The 17,200-nt window shown below is 38.0% G+C and overlaps 1 protein-coding gene across 1 annotated transcript in view; it reads right to left on the bottom strand.

Moving 5' to 3' along the window:
* Positions 1 to 17,200, bottom strand: part of puf (ubiquitinyl hydrolase 1 puf) — an 870,156-nt gene that overhangs the window by 125,634 nt on the left and 727,322 nt on the right. The window contains exon 40 of the mRNA XM_068225443.1: positions 4,757 to 5,022. Within this exon, the coding sequence (XP_068081544.1) occupies positions 4,757 to 5,022 (266 nt within the window). The remainder of the gene's footprint in view (positions 1 to 4,756; positions 5,023 to 17,200) is intronic.

Raw genomic sequence — 17,200 nt, 5'->3', positions numbered from 1 at the left:
CATAATTAACAAAGTAAATAAAAGTAATATTAAAATGATGATGATGATGATGATCATAATAATAATAATAATAATAATAATAATAATAATAATAATAATAATAATAATAATAATAATAATACCCGTGTGGGAATTTACCGGTTACCTCCATCGGGCGTGTCCCATTGGAATTGGGGAAGCTCGCTGGCTCTGCCGCCAGCAGAGTCAGAGGGTAGTAGGGAAATAAAATACCACGGTGAAAAAAAAAACTGGTCCCTTGCCAGGGTTACGGCGAAGACTGGTAAATGACCAGAAGCCAGAAAACAGCTTGAGGCAACCTCTAGGGCTAACAACCCTAGTTGTACAAGGATGGGTACCCGTCCAAAGCAAAGTCAAGTCAAAAAGCATGATGGCACAACATTTCAAGAAACTTACCCCAGGGGGTAAATCTTCGGATAAATCCCTCGTCGTGAACGCCATGGCACACGAGTCTCGTTCGGATTCTGGGGGAGACTCGACATCATGCAAGAGACGAGTAGGAGCGTCTCGGTGTACCCCGAAGAGTCAAAAACTCAGACCAAAATCTAAAACCTTTCTAGCAACTTTCAACATAAATTCACTTACACAAACTGGCAAGCTGAAAACCCTCACCACAGCTCTTCACGAAAATCATATATCCATAATGGCCCTACAGGAAACAAGGTACCCAGATGAAGAGATTTTTGAATCCGAAGGCTACCGATTTTTCAAGAGCAAAGCGCAAAGAGGAATCCTCAATGGAGCTGTGATGCTTGGAACCGCGTTTGCTGTTAGAACCAAGATCCTTAAATTGGTTGCAAATTTCGAACCTGTGAATGACAGATTGTCTATACTCACAATTAAATGCGCGAACAAAACCTACGCCCTAGTTAAAGCACATGCTCCTACAAACGATAAGAACAAGTCTGATCCAGACGAAGTTGATAATTTCTGGGACCTACTGGATGAAAAATTAAACAAAATCCCCAAACACTACGTCAAGCTTCTTTTGGGTGACTTCAATGCCCAACTAGTTCGTGAACAGAAGTACAAGAAAGTTATAGGAAATTACCCTGCTCACAAAAGAACCAATCCTAACGGCAAAAGACTGGTGACCATTTGCGAAAATCACAACCTGCAGGTCATGTCGACCCACTTTCGCCAACTACGCAGAAAGCAATTACTTGGCGTTCTCCCGTCCAAGCTCTCGGAGAGTTCCAAATTGATCATGTTGCAATCTCCAGGAGAAACAGCCCTGAGATTATGAATGTCAAGGTAAAGAAAGGCATCAATGTGGCCTCAGATCATTATATGTCTCACATCAAATTCAAACCAATTCCCGCAAACACAAGGAAGACAACCAAACAGATCACACGCTTCAACAATGATAAACTTCCGCAAAGGGTCGAGGAGTTCCAGGAGAAGGCTAGACCAAATGACTGTGACTTTAACAACGCCAAAAGTCTCCTTGTTGAGGCCGCCAAAGACGTTGCAGAAATCAAGAGAAGCAAAAAGCATCTCTGGTGGAATGGTACCTGCGAATCAGTCTTCCAAGAAAGACTCAATGCGTGGAAACAGTACTACTCTACGAAATCAGAAAATGATTGGGAAACCTACAAAACCCAACGTGCCCAAGCAGCTAGGGTGTTCAGAACTGAGAAACGTAAATACGAAAAATCTCTTATTGAAAAGATAGAACAAAACTTTAGGAAGAATGAAACCAGGGAGTACTACAGAGCCTTCAAACGCAAACTCACTGGCTATAAACCACCATCTCTATGCTTTGAGCGAAAGGACGGCACATTGGCGACGTCAAATGAAGAAAATTGCAGCATTCTGGCAGATTACTTCAAGAATTTACTTAATTGCTCTAAACCGCAAAGCGCCATTGAGACCAAGGAACCCTTACTCGGGTACCCAGATTCCAGACCACCCGACAGAGATGAAATCAAGCGCCACATTGACCGTCTCAAAAATAACAAAGCGCCACGGGAAGACTCAGTAGTAGCAGAACTATGGAAATATGCCCCAGAGGAATCACTTGATATCTTGCAAAAGCAAATAGAAGAAATTTGGAACAAGGAGACCCTACCCGAAGATTAGAAAATAGCTTTGATCCATCCATTACACAAAAAAGGCAGCATGAAGAAAACATCAACAACTACAGAGGAATATCTTTGCTATCCGTGACTTACAAAATTCTATCAATTGCCATCCGGGAGCGTTTGGAAGTACAAGTTGAACATCAAATAGGTGAATACCAAGGAGGGTTCAGAAAAGGTCGCTCAACATCTGAACAGATCCAAAATCTCAAAACGATCATCAGATATTGTACACTAAGGTCCAAGCAGTATGTGTCTGTCTTTGTGGACTTTAAGAAAGCATATGACTCCATTGACCGGGAAGTCCTGCTAAAGATCTTAAATGAATTTGGAGTTGATTTGAAACTGCTGGCATTAATTAGAGCCACCCTGACCGATACAAAATCCAAGGTGAAGTTCCACGGATGTCTCTCGCATTCCTTTGACATCAAAACAGGAGTCCGACAAGGTGATGGGCTATCCCCGATACTCTTCAACTGTGTTCTTGAAAAGATCATCAGAACCTGGCGGGTGAGATTACAGGAAACCAACTACAGTCCATTGAGGATAGGAACCAAATCCAAGGGGATCGCAACAGACTGCTTAGCATTTGCCGATGATATTGCCGTTCTCTCAAACGACATAGAAACCGCTAGAGCTCAAGTTGAAATTTTAAAGGAAATTGCCAAACAAACTGGTTTGCAGATATCGTTTGAGAAAACAGAAGTAATGACTAACATCAAAGAGGCTCCACCAAAACTCCATACAAAATACGGGGACATAACCCGAGTAGACAAATTCAAATACCTGGGTGAGATCATCACGAAAAATGGTCTGGACAAAGAAACACTTCAGGAGCGAGTACGCAAACTGGAAATAGCCTACCAAACATCCCGCACAATCTACAACAAAAAATGCCTTTCCCAAAACACCAAGATACGTCACTATGAAACAGTTCTGAAGCCAGTAGTTCTATATGCAGCTGAAACCCTGTCTCTAAATGCCAACAAAGGACTCCTTGAAGAACTGGAGAAAAAAGAACGCAAAATTGTGAGAGGAATCTTGGGATCAGAAATGGAATCCATCCAAGAGATCCAACAAGGAAGTCTACAGCAAAATAGAGAAAATTACCGACACAATCAGAAAAAGACGGGCACGATTTTACGGTCATCTGAAAATAATGGACGGAAGAAAGTTAACTAAAGAAATCTTTCACTTTTTTGATTCAAACCCCAAAACCACAATTCCCTGGTTTAGAAATACCAAAGAAGACCTGCAAATGCTACATATCTCAGCTGAAGACACCCTTAACAGAGATCTCTTCCGCAAGAAAATATTGACGAACGGGCTAAACCGAGACGAGCAACCGAAGAGAAGACACGGTGCCCCTTGGACAGAGGAGCGTAAGCAGGCCCACTCACAAAGAATGAGGGAAATTTGGGCTCTAAAGAAGGCCAAGTTCAGTGTCAAATGCAACAAGACTTAACGTGGTCCTTGATGGCCCCATCGAATTATATATAATAATAATAATAATAATAATAATAATAATGTCCGACTCGTTGGCTGAATGGTCAGCATACTGGCCTTCGGTTCAGAGGGTCCCGGGTTCGATTCCCGGCCGGGTCGGGGATTTTAATCGCTTCTGATTAATTCTTCTGGCTCGGGGACTGGGTGTATATGTCCGTCCCAACACTCTCCTCATCATATTCAGACAACACACTACACTACCAACCACCACAGAAACACGCAATAGTGCTTACATCCCTCCATAGAGGGTTGGCGTCAGGAAGGGCATCCGGCCGTAAAAACAGGGCCAAATCCACATGTGCGACGCAGTTCGCACCCGCGACCCCACAGGTGTGGGAAAAAGCGGCAGGAAAAGAATAATAATAATAATAATAATAATAATAATAATAATAATAATAGTGATAAAACCAGTACAGTTCAGCGTGTCATTGACCTAACCAGAGAATGACATAATGGAAAGTTAACTGACAAACGCGAGCCGGACTCATTATTACACCACCTTGCAATCTATGCTGGACTAGTAAGGGGTGAGGAAGAGCTGATGGAGGGCTTCATTAAGGTAAGTTCCAAATTTTAAGTATTTAAAGACTGAATTTAAACATGTTTATGCATTTCTAAATATTTTCAAATGTGATTTGATAGCACCTGATGATCTTTCAAGAAAAACCTATCATTCTATTTTGTAATCATGTTTTCTTTTTTGCTTTACATCCCACTAACTACTTTTACGGTCTTTGGAGACGTCGTGGTGTCGAAATTTCGTCCCGCAGAAGTTCTTTTACATGCCAGTAAATCTATTGATATGAGGCCGACATATTTGAGCACTTTCAAATACTACCGAACTAAGCAAGGATCGAACCCGCCATGTTGGAGTCAGAAGGCCAGCGCCTCTACCATCTCAGCTACTCAAATTCTATTTTTAATGAAGTTGTTTTTTATTTTTCAGTTATAGTTCTGTTATCATATGTGTTTTTCCAGGTAGTTTCTAAATTTATTTATTCATAAATTAGTTTCCACAGACTAAAGAATCCAGACTAAAGCATCCAACAGTTATAAATTAATTGAGTTAAAACTGAAAAGAAATAGTTCCAAATATCACAAAGTTGTAATTCATTCACTTATATTAGCATAAATAATAAAGATCAACTTACCATAAGTTTTTCAGTCCGTGAAACAACACAGTAAGTAAGCAATGCAAAATATGCAGTCAGCTTCATGGTCCCGTGAGTTTGTATGTCTGTGTAGTGTCGGGCAGGTTTTAACAGATGGAGCAGAAATGTGTAGACTTGATGTAATACCAGCTGGGCCTCTGAGCCTACCAGTAATTCCTTGTGAGGACTGGCTAAATGTCGTGTAGCACGATAACCTTGGCGGAAGTGGGGGCTCGGAACCAAGGACACCAACAAGTAGGCAGCCGCTGAAGTTACACAAGTAAAATACAATAGTACTATGTTCTCCTACATAAATATTGAATGAATTGTCATTTGAGAAACCGCACATGACTATTTTCATTATTAACTATATTTTACATTTTACTTTAATTTTTTTTTCCTTATCTGATTGAGTGTAGACAGCTTTATTTGTTTTTCTCAGAAGTTACTTCTACAACATGCAAGGTTCCTTAAATGACATTTAAATATAATCAAGGTTTATAATTTGACTAATAAATTACAGATGAATAAGTACATTAAACCAAGTGAACTCTCCAATTGTAATAAAAAAGAGAAATAGATTTTGCTACATAAAACACTGAAAGGCACTAATATAAATGTATAAGTCAAATAGAGAAGGATGTATAGCAGGCACCAGAACATGCCTAGGAGACTTGCACTAGAAACATTCGTGAAGTGCCTGGTGGGTATTTATTTCATCTTTTGTAAATACACACAAATGATCCACTATATGGTAGTAATGCAAGTTTAGCTGCCCATTCTGACTCGTTCACTACAGACAAGCAGTTAAAGGTAATCCATGCTTGTAGCAGGATACTGTTACGTCAGTGCATTATAACGCTATTCTGTCTGACTCCAAAGTACTTATTTATGTTTGTGAGTTTATACTGTGATCGGTGATTAGTGAATTCTTGAGGCTGCACATCCGTGTTGGTATCTTGCACAGTGAGAAATGATGCAAATAAGGTGTTGGAGATTTGACACCAGATTGATTTAGTCTTCATCACACGAAGTTTGTAAGGAGGAAAGAGAAATTACTAACACTATTTTCAGTTAGATCAAGAAACTTGAAGACATCACTATCTGTGATATCCTGGAGGATGAAGAACTGTTGCAAATGCCTTCCAAGGAAACTACTGAAGTCGAGCCTGTTTATGAGGCTTTGAATGACGATTTATATAAGGACTATGTTCTTTTCAATTACATCAAGAAGGTAGCTAAAGCTATAAACAAAGGATGGTCATTGAAAACTATGCATTAGTTAGGCCTCTCCCTAAGTCTGAATTGCCGCTGTATCTCCAACTGTTGTGCTATCTACTAAGAATTCTCTGAACTATATCATATCCAAGAAGTTCTATGTAGTTTGACAAGAGGTCTCTAGTGGTTATTTTCTAGTGCCACCTAGTGTAATGTTCTGTAACCAAACTTATCGAGAACGTTTATGTTTGGAGATTTGATAACATGATCTACAGTATCTTCAATTGTTTAATTGTATGTCGTTGTCACCACTGTCCTACAGTTTATCAACCAATCAGAATTTGCCTTATGACATTAGATTCCACCAATGGGAAAACACACATCACTGTTCTAGAACAGTCAGACAGCCTCACTATAAATACTCTGACTTTTGGAACTAATTTAGTTGATCTTATGAACTTATGAGTTGAAAGCCAACCAGGCAAGAAAAATGGCCTAAAAACTAAGATCGCCAAAATTGCAAAAAGATATTAACTTTCCCAAACAATGCATAACAAATAATCTAACTCCCAATTCCTGAAATTTTCTCTAAAACAAAAACACAGATCTACGAATAAGATAAATAAAATTCAACTTAAAACCAATAAAATATGGATCACTAACGAAATCATACTTTTATACAGAAAGAAAGCACATCTTAAAGAAAAGCTGCGTCAGACTCACCTAGAAATAGCTAAAAACCTTTCCAAATCCCAATGTGATATTTTTCAAACAATGGTTAACTAAAAACTAGAAATTATTCTGAAACATAAGCAACAAGTTTTAAACGATAAATTTCACAGATTGAAACATACAGCCCACAACCTAAGACGTGATGTCAAAGTGAAATATTCGAACACCGACAGCATACATAATTTCCACCCACCTATCATTAACTTAAGGGGAGATGTACGTCAGAATTTGCAAAACTTATGGAAAAAAGAATTGTGCACTGATTTAGACTAGGAAGGTTTAATAATATGCTACAGAAGAGTCATTTATTAATTTCACAGTGAAATATGTTTAAAAAATATTGAAAGATATTGATGAGGCACGATTTACCAAGGCCGATAGGGCAGAAAAAATTTTGCTAGAGATGGCTAGACAGAGGAAGCAGATAAAGATAAAATAGCAGCAGGAGGATGAGGAGGAGAAAGAGGAATACTATGGATATGACCAACATTAAGTAACAAAGGTGAAAACCTGACTTAAATATTAACAGAAACTTCGTCGCAGTTTTTGAAAAATGACATTTCTACCCAATCACCATACCTTTTCCCTGGAGCTATTAAACCTACATGATTCAAGATTGGTAGTATGTTTACAATCACTGCAGTGTGTAATCCTGTGAAGTAGCTTTTTGATATTTTATTTAGCATGGTATTTATCATCATACATGTCAGTAAATTTGAGAGATTTTTAAGCAAAAAAAACCATTAAAATTCACATATGAATAAAACTATCAGCCTAATTTAAATTTAGTTTCACAGAACTAATTAATACTGTTTGAAGAACTTAACGACAAATTGTTATCACAATTAAAATGTCCAACTCTGAGAAAAGGTACATATAGCACTTTGAAGTGATTACAAAATATATATTCTGTAATGATCTTATTTCTGAGTGAAAATAAATTAAACTAGGAGTAGCCCTACACAATTATGTTATAATCATTGGTGCAAAATTTCAATATTGTATCTTCAAAACTCTAGAAGTTATAGGACTTTGTTTCAAGTTATGTGTTCTGCCATACGTCTCCCTTTAACTGACATAACACTGAATGAGGAGGAATTCAAAATATTGAGCAGGAACCCAAAACACAACTGGTCAAATGCGTTCCATCTTAATGACGTCATTACAGCACTAACAGAATCAGAATTAGCCATTACCAAACGTCCTACGCGATCAACAAGAGGAGGTTAGGTTCGAAGTTAGGAAGAAATTAAATAATATTATTAAACTACACAATACCAATTCTCAAACAAATCAGGCCATTGCCATTTAATTCAGACTGGAAGCTTAAAAAGAAAAGTAAAGAACACAAATTAATTGTAAAGAAAGCCGACAAAGGTAATGTGACCGTTGTCGTGAGTAAAGAGGAATACATTAATAAAATGAACAACTTTGTTTCCGACAAAACTTTTACCATTATCAAAAAAGATCCTACAACTAAAAATCAAAAGAACCTAAATAATTGCTTAAAAGTCTCACTTTCCTCTTAAATGACAAAGAAACCACTAAACTAATCAATATGAACCCAGGACTCCTCAAAGCTAGAGCACAACCCAAGATTCACAAGGCTGACGTCCCCATGAGATCTACCATTAATTATGGACCGGGCCCTTTATATAAAACCTAACAGTACACACAACAGTTTTTAAAGAAAATTTATAAAAGCGACCCATGATGTTCTCCGCGTGGTGGTACTAATCACAAGTAGTTTCATGGTTCCAAGACAATCATCCCTTGGTCGCCCCTTTTAGTCGCCTCTTACGACAGGCAGGGGATACTGCGGGTGTATTCTACATGTGCGTCCCCCACCCACAGTGGGTAAACTGCAGAATTACCACTCCTTCCGTGTAAACAATAGCCCGGTTTCCAGGAATTGACCCAGCTAGCAAACAACAGCTCCTACCTGTTACAAACATTCCAAACACTACTTTAGAATGGTTCTTCAGTAGTATATTCCAGTCTAGCCTGAAAAATAATTTCTAGAGCTTATTTTGATTTTTATAAAATGAAAGAAATCCTAAATATGCATTTATATGCCCAATAAAACCTGTTTATTTGGATTATCATGCTTGGAAACGTGTTGAAAATACAAGAATATAAGATATAATGTTAAGGGGAAAAAATATGACTTGTCATAGAAATCCGCGCCCTAGTTATAACAGATTTTTTATTGAACAAATAATTAACAAATTTAAACACTGTCCAAAAACAAAACTCTTTTAAGATAATTCTATACCAGTTGCTTACTCCACCTTTACCTTCAATGAAAACGTGTACAGTATTGCTAATATCTTCAAAAAACATAATACCAAAATTTCATTTCGAACTAACAATAGAAGCTTGGAAATATTACATAACTCCAATTCAATAAACAAAACTAATGTCTTTTCAAAGTCAGGCGTATACTGGTTTAAATGCAATAACTGCAACTTTTCTTAAATAGGCCAAACTGGTCGCAATTTCAAAATTAGACACGTTAGTGCAACAAAATATAAAAGGCTTTCGGCAGTAGGGCAACGTATGCATGATGTAAAGCATAGTTTCGCTACGATAGACCAAGATATTGAAATTCTCAGCACCCTAAACAAAGGCCCTCTTCTTGATATCACTGAAAACTGTTTTATACACCTTGATAAGTTTTTCAATCCCAACCTTAACCTGAATTATATTTCTGAGAAGCCAAACACCCTTTTCGATTTCATCTCAATTCTGAAGAACCTCAAGTTGACAAGCAGTCGATTAATCTTTCATTTATGTCTTACACAACACTTTTTCCCGCTACTTGCCCCTTCCGAAAAGCCCCCCTGATTTACCTTAGACAATTCCCACCCCCCTTCCTGCCACCCACTCACAAACTCTCCTTTACCCCTCCCCTACCTCTACTTATTTCTTACTTCCTTATTTGCTTCACATTTTGCCTCCCCTACACTTGATGATATAGATGTTGATTCCCATAGGGAATCTACACTTGTCAATCATCATGGCATGCTGATAAAGGTGAGCCTCATAATTGTTCTAAATTTCTTACCCCTTGTTTCATTTCTATTTAAATCTCCTTTTCTTTAGGCTTCATATATACGCATCGAATTGAGGAACTTAAGTCCTACACTGTATCCTAGGACTTCATGTATGTCGCTTTCCACTCTTCAACGTGCAGATAAAACAAATGCCTATAAGATCTTGCTTAGCAACAACTGTACACAAGCTGCATCTCTCAAGATCAATGTTTTAACGAGTCATCCCCCAAGATTTTATAATGGATCAAGCTTTTTAACTTGTTATTTACCATCAATTCAATGCCTTTTTACGTGATTACAGCACAGCGGAATATACAAGACTGTCACATTACAAATGAACTTCAATTGAATTTACTTCTTCATAAAAAGTGTTGATATTTCTACGTACATCCTTTTGACTGTGAATAACATCTTGTATTTCTTATGTGTGTTTATAATTGTTTATCATTTAGTCCTTTTGCCCTGTTCACTTAATCAGCTGATGATGACACTTTAAATGTGTTGAAACTGGTCCCAAAAGTAACATGTTGTCACTTAATATTGGTACAACTTCATAACAGTGTACTGAAAAGGTGGAACCTCTATACTTTCTTTTTAGTATTGTGATTCTCAGTTCAATACGGAACAATTATGAAGTTTTTAACTTTAAATGTTGGTGAGGAAGGTGAGGATTCGGATAATGTCGAGTGTGGGAGCGATGCAACGGAAATCTCAAAAGTTCCCCGCAGTCAAGCTAGTGTCTCTATACACACACTTCACACACTTATCTCATATATGGAAAACCAAGGTATAATTTTTGTTCTCAGATATTGTTTTCTTGAGAAATGTACGATCCTAAATTAGGAAAAATTAACAATCACCATGATGACAGAATGTTTTCATTAATTATTTTTGGCATAATCCACATGCATTTTCTAAAGCTCATGTATTTTTTGTTGTACTATATATTCATTTTCCTGTATTGTATCTTGCAATATAACGTAAAATGTTATCATTGCTCTTTCGTTTGCTCAGACATCTCAATATTTCATCTCATGACTTCATTCTCACTGGCTTAAAAGAAAAACTGCAGATAATTCGTGGTTTTCAGTTATCTGTGGAAGTTCATGCATTAATTACCGTAAATTATCAAGAGTCCACTGTCTCACTGTCTCACGAGGTATTATGACTAACAAGGAATACAACATGAGAAAATAAAAGTCATATCAGAGTATGTGGGGTCTAATTTTCCAAGAGGCTCGGGCTAATGACCGTGCTGCCAATCAAAGCAGTGCACTAAATTGACCCACACGAAAATGAACTTGAAGAAGGCAATATTTTGATATATATACTAGCTGATGTACCCGCGCTTCGCTATGGTATTATACATTGTACACAGAATTCTAGGTCAGGTAGTGTACACATTGTAAGATTGTATTAAATTGCATAGCTCTTAATGTTACCGTAGAAATGTGATGGGGAAGTCACCAAACGTCTTTTCTTATGTGAAGACTGGGTTAGAGAATTTTCACTGTAATAGTAGGTCCTCTTGCCTACTATCAGTCAATCAATTTGGGAAGTTTTCATTATAATGGCAGATACTCACACTCCACCTGCCTTTTTACATCCTCAGAAAGACTGTCTTCAATGAAATCAACATAGGTCATTACAATGACACCAGTAGGAATGTCGCGATTAAAATCAATGCTAACATTTAAAATACTCAATCAAATGAAAAACCGCATATTTTCCCACTTTTGACGAACAGTACTACGCTGCTTATCTAACAGTCCAGAGTTCCAGAGCTGGAATGACCAGGTCGCAGACAGCCGTGAGCCGTGAACACTCTTTGATTTCGGGAGGGAGGGGAGAGAATAGTGTAGAGTCACAGGGCAAAATCTATGCCCTTTTACTCATCTGTTTAATAGGAGTACTCAATGAGTCGGAAAATCTCAATTCACTACACAGGCAGGGGGAAAAACTATCTGGCTTGGAGGAAAAATTTGCCTCCATGCCAGACGGAAAAAAACCCCTCTTTGCTCCTAATTTGGAATTTAAAAAAGTGAAGAGAACAAAGCTTTAATTATGAAATGGCTCTTTTCAGGGTTGTATTTTCAGCTATTTAGTGAATTGTGGTGCTATAATTTGGAATAGGCCGAAACTGTAATTCTAAAGTGTGCACACTGATCATTCCAATCAGCGCATCAGAGTAGGGATCGAATAGTTGGAATACTACGATGAACCAGTATGTTACGTACCAGCAGTATCAGAAAATGTATGAACCAGAGGAATGGCATGTTAAAGAAGAAAGTTATCTAACTCCCCAGCAATAATCCCATCTATCGGAGATGAATGGCAGCATAAGAGATGAAGAATATCACAACAAACAATAGTCAATGTAATGTTATTGTTGATCAATTTTATGAGCTTTCAATATTGTAGGCCTTCAAATTTAGTTTTCTTACGACTCTAAAATACCACTCTTATCATAGTCGGTAGGGTAAAACTGAATAGAACATAAATGATCAGAAATTGTATTCTCTATAACTTTTATTATGTAGTACTTTTCAATAGGACTAACAACATAAGAATTTAAAAAAAATTTAGTCACCTTCGCCTAAACTACCATTTCATTAGGGGTGAATAAAATTATTTATAGCTTAGACTGTAGTTTCTTATTCCCTGACTCTATATACCGATTTTCATTACATTCTGTTTACCCATTTTCTTGTGGCTCGGCGGTGATATGGACTTAGAAACAAAAATACAAATTCATGATTATTTGTGTTATCATGGCCGGTACAGTACAAATGTATTAAGACATAAATGATCGGAAATTTAATTCTATACAACTTTAGTTATGTAGTATTTATCGAAAGGACCACTGATAATATCAATATTTGAGAATTAAATTTTAGGCTTTCCCTAAACTACCATTTCACTCAGTGCGAGTAGAATGATTTATAGTCTAGATTGTAGTGGCTCATTCGCCAACTTTACATACTAATTTTCATTAAATTCCCTTCAGCCGTTTTCTCGTGATGCGCGTACATACACACACACAGACAGACAGACTGACGTAATACATACAGACAGATGTACATACATACATACATACATACATACATACATTACGGAAAAGTAAAAATTGCATTTCCTTGTTACTGTGGACATAACCGATAAAGAAATAACATTCTTTTTTAAATTCTGAGCAATGTATAGACAAAACTCTTATTTTATATATGTAGATAGATATATACCGTACTTACTCGCGTATTAGACCTTTTTATTTTCCCCACTTTTACAGCCAAAAATAGTAAAGGGGAGTCCAATATGCGATAACCTCAAAATTTTGTGCAATGAACACATGACTTCTAGGTTATAAAGAGCGTGTAAACATTCTACGTACTGTTATTTAAGAAACTTAGATTGTATTTAAGTTATACTGGCCATTTTTGTCGGAAGGCAGTATTTCTAAACGTAAAAAGACAATAAATGGTGAACACGACTTTTAGGCCTACGGTACATATAAAAGTCCATTTTAGGTACTCATATCACGTCATTTGTTACATCTCATTAATTCCTCTGGACATACGGCCGTAAAAACTCGCTAAGAAGATTCGTCTCACTTCATACTCGATCCCGGAGAAGAAAGGGATAAGTGTATTGTGTTATCATATAGTTAAATATTGATCCAAAAGAACTTAATGGCCAGTCATTTGTCACTGTCAGTTCAGCAGTAGGCATAGCACACAGTAAACCTGATCACTGCTTTAATTTGAATTATCGCCTTGCGCCGCCAACTTCCCTGCCTTGCTACCGGCTAAGTGACGTCATCTTCACTGCTATCTTTCGCCAGTCGCGTCAGCCATGCTTCATTCTCTTTGAACCATGCACTGCAGTCAAGAGCATACAAGGTCCAGTCTTTTTGAACCTTTTAAAAATAATTTTGTTCCTGACTATAGAGTCTAAACAGTGTAAATCTATTCCCAGACGGTCTCTGATATTCCCAGTTGGTGTATATGTAGCAGAAGCCACTCCTTCTGAATAAAACCGTGCTGTAGAAGGCATGCCAAACCATCAGCTGATAACTAGCGTATGTTATGAGTTGTACTTCCGAATGTAATATATAGTAACTGGAAACATTATTTTGATAACTGCAGCTGTTGAAACACAGACCCTTATTTTTAAGTACATTTCATGCTTGTTCTCTACATTTATCACATCAGGATTTGTGTAAACAGCTGTCCATGGGATAAGACAGGCCACATTGTTTAGGTTAGGTATATTATCACCCTGATGGTGCCAAAAATTTGACAAAAAAAAAAAAAAAAAAAAAAAACAGGAAAATATACAGCGTTTATGGATATCTACAGGTGTGGCGGTAATGCATTTTATTATCATAATGTTTAATTTCGTACGTTCATTGTCTCTTTTTTTATTAACGCATAGCCTAGTATGTTTTGTTTGGCGTCTCCGAAAATCGTTTAAAGTATGTGGGGACATAAAATTATTATTATTATTATTATTATTATTTGTTAGGTACTGTACGTTGGCGAGTAAAACAATCGTTTTAATTGGATAGCTTTTATCACGTTTTAAACTTACTTCTCTCCAAATATATACCTATATTGGCCCGAGTTACGATATATTAAATTACCACTTTGTTAATTATCTTGCCTGCTGTATAAATAGCAACAACCGCGAAAATTTCTCAACTAAAATAAACTCGTTTCGTCATCCCGATGTGGTACAGATCTTTTTTGACACACCCCCAATGAAGGGGAGTTACATGTACCACTTTTACTGCATATCAACCTTCCTGCCATTCGTAAATCTCTGGCAGTACGGTACTGGGAATCGAAGTCAGACCCCCGAAAACAGCAACTAATTGTGCTAACCATTACGTTGGCGGACATTATTAACTACATAACACAGACATTTGGCATGACTGATGCATGCTTGCAATGTGCGGGTTGGACACGAAGCTAAGCCTATTCATATATTTGTGCAACGTCATCAGAGCTACAGTAGACCTACGCTACAGAGGCAGACATTTCTTAACTACGAAACACAGATGTACCACATGGATTCTACGAGTTTTCATTGTGTAGGTCATATGGATGAAACTATTCATAAATTTGTGCGATGTCATCAGAGTTGCAATAAGACTTGTACCCACTTTGAAGCGGAATTGTCGTCGTCCTCTAACTAAATACTTTGGGGGGGGGGTCTTATAGGCGAGATTTATCTATTTAAATTTTCTTAGTCTCGAAAAGCCAGGGGGGGGAGGGGGTCTAATACGCAAGGGGGTCTAATACACGAGTAACCACTCTACCCCATCAAGTGCCGAGGTTGCGGATAGAGGAAGCCTTTACTTTCCACCCCTCCAAGGGCCATCATGGCCTGTACGGAGAAGACTTTGCTTTGCTAGATAGATAAATATTGATATAAAGCAGTCGGTGTCCACAAAACCTAGAGCGCTTAGCTTGACTTGCAAAGGTGGATCAACATGGATATGGAATTTCCAGGCTGTTCACAAGATTGTTAGCTGCAAAGTTATCCACTTTGTAACTTACAAACGTGCTCAATCGCAAGAATAGATTGAGATTCTACAATTGCATTCGGTATTGAATTCACTGACAAGAAGGTTCCTAATTATCTATCAGCTGAAATTCTGTGTGATATAATTTTATTCTTCAATGTGCATCTGTGTATGTTTTTGGAATTTGTTCTGACTTTATGAGTAGCTAACGATGTCCCCAGATTAATGGACAAAAAGTGTCCTACTTGACATAACTCTATTTTGATAAGTGAATACATTGCATTCTCTTATAAACTATACATATGAATACCCATACACCCTGCTCTGATTTTCTAGTCTCTGCAAGATTGTCTCTAGTTCATGCTCATTTTTGGCTATTATTAGTATCATCAGCATATTGTAGATTGCAAATTTTCTTGCCACCAGCTGTGAGACCACCACCCCAGTCTTCAAGGACCTCCCTCAGGATGTGCTCGCTATAGAGTTGAAAAGTAGGAGAAATAAAATGCAACCCTGCCTCACTCCAGCAGCAGCTGAGAAGATATCATCTCCCCTCTGGCAAACTAACGAATGTGCAAATTGTCAAAAAATTAGGAGAGCTGAAAGAAGTTGTGCTGGCCCCGTGGTGCAGGGTTAGCATGCCTGCCTCTTATCCACAGGCCCCAGGTTCGATTCCTGGCCAGGCCAGGGATTTTACCTAGATCTCGGGGCTGGTTCGAGGTCCACTCAGCCTACGTGATTACAACATGGATATGGAATTTCCAGGCTGTTCACAAGATTGTTAGCTGCAAAGTTATCCACTTTGTAACTTACAAACGTGCTCAATCGCAAGAATAGATTGAGTTTCTACAATTGCATTCGGTACTGAATTCACTGACAAGAAGGTTCCTAATTATCTATCAGCTGAAATTCTGTGTGATATAATTTTATTCTTCAATGTGCATCTTTGTATGTTTTTGGAATTTGTTCTGACTTTATGAGTAGCTGACGATGTCCCCAGATTAATGGACAAAAAGTGTCCTACTTGACATAACTCTATTTTGATAAGTGAATACATTGCATTCTCTTATAAACTATACATATGAATACCCATACACCCTGCTCTGATTTTCTAGTCTCTGCATAATGGTCTCTAGTTCATGCTCATCTTTGGCTATTATTAGTGTCATCAGCATATTGTAGATTGCAAATTTTCTTGTCACCAGCTGTGAAACCACCACCCCAGTCTTCAAGGACCTCCCTCAGGATGTGCTCGCTATTGAGTTGAAAAGGAGGAGAAATAAAATGCAACCCTGCCTCACTCCAGCAGCAGCTGAGAAGATATCATCTCCCCTCTGGCAAACTAACGAATGTGCAAATTGTCAAAAAATTAGGAGAGCTGAAAGAAGTTGTGCTGGCCCCGTGGTGCAGGGTTAGCATGCCTGCCTCTTATCCACAGGCCCCAGGTTCGATTCCTGGCCAGGTCAGGGATTTTACCTAGATCTCGGGGCTGATTCGAGGTCCACTCAGCCTACGTGATTACAATTGAGGAGCTATCGGATGGTGAGATGGCACCCCCTGTCAAGAAAGTCAAGAATAATGGTCAAGAGGATTCGTTACGCTGACCACATGACACCTTATAATCTGCAGGCCTTCGGGCTGAGCAGCGGTCACTTGGTAGGCCAAGGTCCTTCGGGGCTCTTGCATCATGGGGTTTGGTATGGTTTGGTTTGGAAAGAAGTTGTGATTCCTCATATCAATTCAGTTTTTATATTTAATGATTGGTTTTGTGTGTTAGCCATACAGAATAAGCTGCAGTTGTCAGACTTAGTCAGAGGGTACACATTATATAATAAAATCAAGACCAAAACTTCAGAACAACAGTTCGTCACTTTTGCTAGTTTGCCACAGTGGGGACAATCTGTTAAAGGGTCA

This window comes from Anabrus simplex, chromosome 1 (assembly GCF_040414725.1).
Source record: "Anabrus simplex isolate iqAnaSimp1 chromosome 1, ASM4041472v1, whole genome shotgun sequence".
NCBI classification, from domain to species: domain Eukaryota; kingdom Metazoa; phylum Arthropoda; class Insecta; order Orthoptera; family Tettigoniidae; genus Anabrus; species Anabrus simplex.
This window is presented reverse-complemented; position numbering and strand designations above follow the sequence as displayed.